At 41.3% G+C, this 8986-nt stretch overlaps 1 protein-coding gene across 1 annotated transcript; it reads right to left on the bottom strand.

Moving 5' to 3' along the window:
* Positions 1 to 589: 589 nt before the first annotated feature.
* Positions 590 to 7125, bottom strand: LOC141011739 (vitelline membrane outer layer protein 1 homolog). Its single transcript, XM_073485001.1, has 4 exons — positions 6872 to 7125; positions 4558 to 4670; positions 3575 to 3884; positions 590 to 683 (listed from the first exon to the last, which is right to left on the bottom strand). The coding sequence occupies exons 1-4, from the start codon at positions 7079 to 7081 to the stop codon at positions 681 to 683; spliced, it is 636 nt and encodes a 211-aa protein (XP_073341102.1). The 5' UTR covers positions 7082 to 7125; the 3' UTR covers positions 590 to 680.
* Positions 7126 to 8986: the final 1861 nt, after the last annotated feature.

Raw genomic sequence — 8986 nt, 5'->3', positions numbered from 1 at the left:
TTACCGCAGTGTTTGATAAAGTCCTCGAGTTCCCTCCCCAGCCCTCCGCACACACTCTGTGCTAGCAGATTAACTACTCACCGATTAATTAACACAATTACCTCTGTGTGTGCCAATCGTTGTCTTATCAACCTTTGTCAGGCCTTAAACTGTAAATTAATTAATATCCCCTCTCTTGTCATTTCTTAATTACCTCCGTTCCAGCAGGAATTCTTGGAAACGCCTGTGTCAGCGGCTCTGTTTTGTGCACACACGCTTATTATGACTTTGCTATGAGCTCATTGGTTGATTAGACAGGATATGAAAACATGCTGCTCTCACGCTGATGAGAAGTGATGAGGGGATGGCATGATGCAAAAAGTGGCTCTTCAGATGAGGGGCTTGATTCGAAGCGGCACTCCTTAATCTTTCTGTTTTTCCTGCTGAAGGTGACACTCGACTTTGTTTACGGAGCCGGATGCTTCGTCAAGAAACTGACAGTTTAGGGTAGACTGCTGTGAACTGGCAGTGTTTTTGAGTTATTCAAAAGGAAGGAACTGACACCATACACATCAAGACTTTTTGGAAATCATTAAAGAGACAACAGCAATTCAAGAGTGCTTTTTATTATTAGTCTTCTTTGAGTTCAGGGTGGTGGAGATGGACGGGATCACACTGCTCAGGTCTGCTTCACGCTCCGATCACTGTCGATAAAAACACCAAACAAATTCATAAACAGCAAAGAATGGCGAGACTTTACTACTGTGAAGAATACATTGCATTTGATTACAGCATAGAGTATTCCTGAAACTTCTACTGGTGCCGATGTTCATGTCCAGTGAGGACCACTTGGTTAGGGTTAGGGCAAGATCATCTTTTGGCTTAAAACACATGCTTTGACCGTCACAAACCGGGATGGCGATGTCCTGATTTCCCATCAAAAATATCAGTTTTTTGTCGGCACAAACTCGACTGGAGGCCTCTTTGAAAATATGTTGTGGTTTCACACTTACAAAACGCTGTAACACAGTCTTGAACTGCAGTCACTGGCTTGCAAGCCTTCTTGCCTGCAACTCCACCACCATCACCTCCACTCTGGATATGAAGGTCCAGTCACGTTTTTTTAGAAATGTCAATATGTTATGTGGTCTATAACACATCCGAACGTATGAACAAATGTGAACATATGCTTTGCAGAAACTTTAATTACCAACATTTGCGTTGGACATTTCACTAAAACTTGGCAAACTCTGAGGAGCTATTAAATGAATGCTGAGATGAGGTTGTTGTGTGAACTTTCCCCAATTTTCAGGTAGTTTTCTCCATCGCCTCTTGAACATCTGTTTATTTTACATCAATAAGAACACAGAACACTTCACTCATTTTGGTATTTATACTCCATATTCAGAAAGTGGGGAATAACTTAAAAAGACACAAGAGAAAGGCTCTGATGGGATTTTATTTCTGTGTTCGTGAGGCCCCAATGGTGGTCTGCAGTCAAACCTGTGGCTCATTTTCTTTGATCTGAACCAGAATAAAACAAAAATCTTTCCTTTGTTGTATTTTTGGATTTGGCTCATTTAGATTCAGTCCAATAATCAGGCTTGCAAACAAAAACAAAAAAATCAGAAAGTAATTTGGTTATTGCTCACTTATTAATCTCTCATCATCCCCTCAGAGGTTAAAAACGTAGAGCGGAAACAAATCTAATTCAGGTCTATGCAACTGTGATTAAGCATTGCGGTCTTGTCTGTGCTCTCTGATATAATTCACCTCTTCAGTGTTTATCAGTCGAGAACATACAGCGTGGCACGGCTGAAAATTAAGTGTCAAGACCGGGGCGGTGTTTCACAAAGCAGCATTAGCAAGTCAACCATGAAATGTAAATATCTTCTGCAATTTTATTATTAGCAAGCATGACTGCATCATATATCTTAAACCTAATATTAAAAACACATTTCTTACATGAGTCACTGAGACGTAGCATAATCTGTGTCAGTGTTTCCTGCCCGTCTCGCTAATACGAGAACATTACAGAACCCGAGGAACAGCTGGTGGTTAAGTCCCTCAAGTAGCCGGATCGGCATCTTCATCGCCTGGGAACATCTGGAGAACATCTCGTGTCATCATCAAAAGCTCTCGAGTTAATGAGAAATCCTGAGGCACAGTCGCTTGATTGGCTGAGACTTTGGATAAACACATTCTGTTGCCTAATGTCACCGAGTTGATCAGTTGAGACAGCCATCTTGTTAAAGACATTCATGCTTTGGAAGATTAATCATTGGAACCATTGGTGGAAAATAACTGATTACATTCACTCAAGTGCTATACTTAAAGATCTTGTGTAGGATTTAGTGCGACTAACTGAATACCCCTCGCCTCACCCTCTAACACTGTGGTCACACACAGCTTGAATGGCCTTCTCTAGAGCCAGCGTTTGGTTTGTCTGTTCTGGGCTTCTGTAGAAACATGGCTGACTCCATGAAAGAGGATCCTCTCTCTGTAGATATCAGAGGCTCACTCTAAAGGCTTGGTCACACTACACAACTTTCTGTCTTGTAATCAGGAGACTTGCAGTCGTTGCGGTTGGCACACTGCACGAATGATCGGCGGCGGGGGGGGGGGAGGGGGTCATGCATTACAAGATCACACACAGGAATGACAAGGCCCGAACAGCTCAAGTTGTTTGTGTGCTGATTTGTAGCCACGAAAACGAGGACGAAAAGGAAAAAGAATATGAGTGAGATGACGGAAAAGGGTCCATGACCATAACACTTTTCTTTTTCGATTGTTATCTAATGAGGAGAGATGAGCTTTTTTTTCAGATGACTAAGCCTTTTTTTGTGCGGGTACTTCAAGTTTAATATCTGAACTTCTCAGAAAGGGAGTGGGGTTGTCATCATCTCTCTTTTTCAGGCAACCGATCACGTATTAGATCAGGATGGGGACTCAGGACTCCTTAACTACATCAGACAGAAACGATCATAACAGAAAAGTCCATTTGTGGGAGCAGATCATCTGGAGCCTGAATATTGATGGGGAGTGTTTGCTCTCATTGGCTGTAACTCGTTCACGGCTCCTGAACCCGTCAGCGATGCAACCACATATTTAGCCTGCGAGATAACCAGTAGACGTCAGGAAGAAATCATTACGCTCTTGGATCGCGTCATTGAACAGTTCACAGAGCGATCGTTGATTGCAGGAGCACGTGTCTCTGGAAAATCAGGGCTAAAATCCTGAATGAAATGTTAAGGTAACGGTAAGGTAAATGCACCTTTAAGTAAAGTGTTCTCTTCTTGAGTATTACTATTTGACGCTCGATCACAGGAGACATTTTTAATACTACTACATTTTGTTGATAATACACCTGTCCTGAGAGGAGAATGGGATGGATTTTCTTGCATCTTGCTGCAGGTGAATGTAAGAGTGTAGGTCGTTCCTCCAATACTTTCAGACAACTTTCATGTGTCTTGGTGCCACCACAGCTGAAGTAAAAGTGTTCTCACTGGCTAAAATAAAACCATCCAGAAGAAACTCATGAACCACTCAGCAATTTCTGGGCTTTGCATCTCCTTTATGTAACCCTCAGTCTTACCTGTGGAAGAGGCTTGTTACAGCAATGGAAGCGCACATCATTCAGGCTGGAGTCGTCAAGGCCGTACTGGTACTCCTCCATCTTGGTCTCGATGCCGCAGATTCCTCCATTGACGCACTCGTCGCTCCAGTAGCCGTACTCTCCCCACTCCATGCCGGGCCCCTCCAGCAACGGGTTGCTGCTGCAGCGGAACTTGATGTTGTTCATGGTTGTGTCGTCACCGAACAGACCCAGGTGGGGCTCCACGCGGATCTGGAAAGAGGTGAGCACGCCACGGGGGCAGTACTGGGGCTGGGACCAGTCACCGAAGCTGGACAGGAGAGCAGGAAATACATGAGAGAGAGTGGGGAGGAAAAAAATTGGGAAAAGATCTGAGATATGAGCTGGAAACACTGGAGGGACGTCAGGACATTTCAACATCTAAACACCTAATTTGCAATCCTGGCAGAAGTGGAGTTTTCATTTCCCCTCTGAACGTGATGGGAAGCTGCCAATCTCCAGCTTCCTGTTGCTTTCAAAGTACCTACTTTATTTATCTTAATTCTTATTTAACCTTTATAGCACAGCCAGGTTAGTCCCACTGAGATCATGGATCTCTTTCAAAAGAAAGATCTGGCCCCTGCAACAAACAGCTGCATATCTAAGACATCAGTGGAAACATGTCAGCACAAATGGCAGACATGCTCAAAGAGGGTGAAGGAAAGTATTTCCATTGATATTTTCATTACTGAATCCCTCCTGCTGTATTGCTGGCTCCCTAAAATAAAAATGATTGTATCAGCGAGGCAGTATTAAACCAAACATTTCTGAGGATACAGAAAATGTACTCAGATCAGTAGAGGACGTAGACAGCTCAACAAAATCAAGTGTACCCTGTTTAATAAATGATTTCTTAACCACTCCTTATGTTCAGTTACAACTTAGAAGCCCTCTATAAAGGATGCTTCGTCAGAAAGTGGTATATATCGTTGTGGGCGACTTACTAGCCAGTGTGGGATTCAACAGAGTACAGGAAGCTGCGGTCCTCATCCTTGGCACAAATGAGGCGGATCCCGTTCAGGGCGGTGTCGTCCGCTCCATACTGGTTGGACTCCACCTGAGGAAACAGACCACAGTTCCCAACAGCTCCAATCAAACCTTCTCGTTATCTTCTTTTTGTTATCTTGTTCCTGTGAAGCGGCAGCCAAATTTGATGTGAAGTTTCATGTCAGGTTGCAGTATAGATTAGACACGGGACATTTTTCTCAGTAAATGTTAATTGTTAACACAAAGGGTTATTTTAAATGCTGTTCTCAGGTCTGTGGACATTGTGGTTTTAATCTGATATTTGCCCCCTCTTTAGCCTTTAAAGGGTAGATTCATATTTTTTAAGTCCATCTTAAAACTTTATTCACATGCCAGTTCGTTCGCTGAAACAGTTTTTGGTTGCTGCAGTTGTTCCTCCTCTCCACAATGGCTGTAAAGTGATCTCTCTCTGACACAACTCAAATATAAGATGGCTGACAAAATCCCCCCGTCCGAAACTTCAGCTGAAATTAATACGAGGATTCAGAGTTGGCCAAATGGAGTTGGTTTCTTTCAAAGTTGGTACAAATTCCCTCTTTGTGTTGCCCTGTTGGTGATGTGTCTGAGCTGCAGGGGAGGAATTGCAACACAAAGAAGGAATTTTGAACTCTGAAGATTTGACTAACTCCACTGAAGCCTCATTAGCTTTGGCAGAACATGAATGCAGTTCAATGGATTTTTGCACAAAACGAGGACTCCGACTCGTGTCCCTAATCTCTTACATTGAAGTCGCATGAGCAAAGGATCACTTACAGGCCGCTGTGGAGAGAGGACGAGTACTGCAGCAACCACAACACTGTTTTAGACACAGACGCTGTCCTAAAACGAGGTTTCTTCAATTTCAAACCTGTTCAACTATCTATTTGTAAAACTAAATGGAGAAAGCAAAGGTGAGGCTTGGATAACTCTGACACATTAACTCCAACTTCAGCAGCAGTTCTCATCATCTGTATCTTCAGGATAAGAACAACAGCCAGCTGACCGGCATTTATACTGAGAAGGACAGGTGTTACCAATCAAGGCAATCAACTCAGGGCCAATTACATGTCCACACAAATCAGACTGAAACATGACAACAGTCAGAAAACAAAGCATTCAAGCCAGAGAAAGAAATCACCAAACACAAACCTTTGTCTACGCAAACGCAGCTTTAATTTTTACATTCAAAGTCACACAAAACTGAAATGAATTCTAACCTTATGTCACCATGTCAATGAAAAATGTACAATATCAAAAATGATGAGTTAAAGCAGCATCGTTGGTCTAGAAACATGACATATGCAGATATTATGAATAGAAAAATAGCATAAAATTTGCCTTCAGTTGGCCTCAAGTTGATTGTCTTGATTTGTAACACCTGTCACGATTATTGTGTTGTTAAAATGACTGTTGTTCTTGTCCTGAAAAAGGCTGCTTGCTAAACGGTGACCTTAACAAAACAGGTACGAGTTTTGATAACATTTCATTTTACAGGTCCGTAACTTTCATGGTAAACAGGTAGTAATTACAAAATTTCCCCCAATTTACAACAATAATTACCTCAAACTCCATTGGAAACTACCCAGTGAATACCCTGGTAAATACATTTCCAGGAAACATCCAACTGGTTTCTGCTTATCTTCTGCTGATCATGCCATTTTCATTTTTCCATAGTTTATTGCTTACATCTACTCAAACACAGTTAATTGAAGTACTTTTTTACTTTCTTGATAAGAAGAAGTTGTACTTACAGCAATTTATGGTGGCTAACTAAAAAAAAATACATTCAGGCTGGTTGCACTGATCTGCTGGAAGTACAGAAATTGCTGAAAATGTAATGTAAACTTTTTTTGTACAGTTTACTGCCCTGCAGAAGTTGGGCTGAAACTAGTTGGAAATTAAGCTGCAACAACTCACTTCAATTCAGTGGCCTGCTGAGGGGAAGTTAGACAGAAACTAGTTGGAAATTAAAAGGGCCTGATTAGCAGAAGTTAAGCAGAAACCTTATGAAAGTGTCCTGGAAATGTATTAAAGAAACCCCCAGTTTACTAACTAGACTGCAGCATATTATTATCAAATTATGGTTGGTTATTTTTAATATATTTGGAGGTAATTATTGCGGTAATGTGGAGGTAAATTTCAATACATTACTTGGTTAAATGAAGTGTTACCCACATGTCTTTCTTTGCCCTGCTGAAGTTGGGTTATACTACTATAAATATCTGTAATATGTGAATGAGTCCGTGTCTTTACCCTGATGCTGAAGCCAACAGCAAAGAACTCATCTGGACACATCTCGGGCCAGGTCCAGTTTCCAAACTGCTCTCCATTGCTCACAGTAAGCACAGATCTGTACTGTCTGCTGTTATAGCCCGACCCGGCGCGCTGCAAGAAGGTTTTCTCCACGCACAACCCGCTAGACAACACAGCCAGCAGGGCCACAACGGTGTGCAGACTTGCCATATTGACAGACGTGAGTCAGTGTTTCACTCTGAAATGCCAACTAACAAGTACCGGAGGTTCAGGCTGGAAGCTCTTATAGCTCCTCAGTCAATTCCAGAATAGAGCACTCGTATCAGGATGGATCATTTACAGAGTCGCAGAGTGGTGTGGGAACGAACAGCTGGTGTGGGGGAAAGACATTTTTTTCCTCCATGACGTTCAAAGACAAAGTGTCTCTGTTTTGCTTCTAATAATCAGTTTATCTTTTACATTACAACATGCAGTGAATCTGATTCTTTTGAGTTGAACATTTCTACATCAGCAGCCAGCAGAAAATCCACAGGTCTGCGCTGCCTTTACAAACAGGATGAGGTTCAGCAGCAACAGAACCTTTACATTTATGAATTCTTGCGATCGATGGTGGAAGGATTGTTGTTTTCCAAGATTAATAATGTATAGATTGAGAATTGTGGTGCCAGTAAATAAGAGATTAGTAGAAAAGGTGGAAACTGTTTATTTTGTCTCGCCTGAGCCCAGACATCAGACCTTATCACTGCTGTCAGATAAAAACTGAGAAAGCCCATTTTTACTGAAATAAGGAAAACAGCCTTTTACTCAGATAAAAGTGTCACTGATAAAGCCATCAATGTATTCATGCACACATTTTCATACACTCATAGTTTTTACACATTAACATGAAAAAGATACAAATTCTCCTACATTATCTGCATGTATAGGACAGTAAAAAGCTTTGATGGTACTATACACAGGCTGACAAAACACTTAAAGGGCAACTCCACGAATTTTGCACAAGAGTACTACTACACAGTATATATGACAAAAAGTAGTATAAAGCATTTTGTGGCTCCGGAGGAAGCTGCATGTAATCTGATACATTTCCATCAGTGATGTCACTCAGTGGCTATGTTGCATTGTGGGTAATGTAGGCGCCATTCATCCAGAAAATTAAAGGTGCTATTTGTAAGAAAAGTTTATTTTTGAGTCTCAACTCCCAACTCGTCAAAAACTTTGGGATTGTAGGATGAGTCATTAAAACTCAAAAATCAACTTTTCTTACAAATAGCACCATTAAGATACTCAAGTTAAGTACAAATACCTCAAAACTGAACTTAAGAACAGGACTTGAGTAGCTGTAATCATCACTGTATAGGCTACTGAAAATAATCTTAATATCGAGTTTATAGTTACTTGAGATTTGAATTTAAAAAGATTCTAGTTTTTTTTATCTAACAGGTTTAATGAATGTTCTGTATCCTTTTAACTGTGTTTCAAAACACTTCATACAGACATACAGATCCAACATACAGACCTGACACATCTCATAATAACTCTTATTTCAAGGTGAGACTGTTATTGCAGGTGACAGGTCCGACACATTAATCCAACAATATGATCACAACACAAAGTTGGGACTATTTATGGCACTTTTTTGAAGGATAATATGTCAGCCGAGTCCTTGGTTGACACAAATGATAAAGGAGGAGCTCCGGCATGTCCTGGAGCCAGTTGTCATTTTCCCACGATGCCGTTTATCTCCTCCCACTGCAGGTAAGTCACAGCAGCATGCTGAAAGGGACTATTTTCTTTCTTTTCCACCTTTAATGCTTTATAGCATAACCTAATCCAAGTCCTCAGCTGAGCTTTATTATGTTTTATTCATTATAGCATTGCCCTCTGTTAAAACTCTGACAGATCACGAGGAGATGTTGGTTCTCTACTGTTTAATGGGCTGAAGTCAAACCTGAAGCATGAAAAGAAAGTGTTACAAAATAAAACCTCACAGTCCGGTTTCAGTCACCATCTCTGACTAATCAACGAACACTGCGCAAAAGTGAAAGATTTCATAATACCAACACTGAAGTCAACACACCTCTGTTTCCACCAATAGTAAGCCGCTCCACCGAC

This window comes from Pagrus major, chromosome 17, assembly GCF_040436345.1.
Source record: "Pagrus major chromosome 17, Pma_NU_1.0".
Taxonomy (NCBI): Eukaryota; Metazoa; Chordata; class Actinopteri; order Spariformes; family Sparidae; genus Pagrus; species Pagrus major.
Note: the sequence above shows the minus strand (reverse complement) of the source record. Positions and strands in the feature narration are given on the sequence as shown.

Coding starts and splice junctions, on each gene's coding strand:
- LOC141011739 (XM_073485001.1), bottom strand. CDS start 7,081: ATGGCAAGTCTGCACACCGTTGTGGCCCTGCTGGCTGTGTTGTCTAGC. Junction 4,671..6,871: donor CTGTTGGCTTCAGCATCAGG/GTAAAGACACGG, acceptor CTGTTTCCTCAG/GTGGAGTCCAACCAGTATGG. Junction 3,885..4,557: donor GTTGAATCCCACACTGGCTA/GTAAGTCGCCCA, acceptor TCTCCTGTCCAG/CTTCGGTGACTGGTCCCAGC.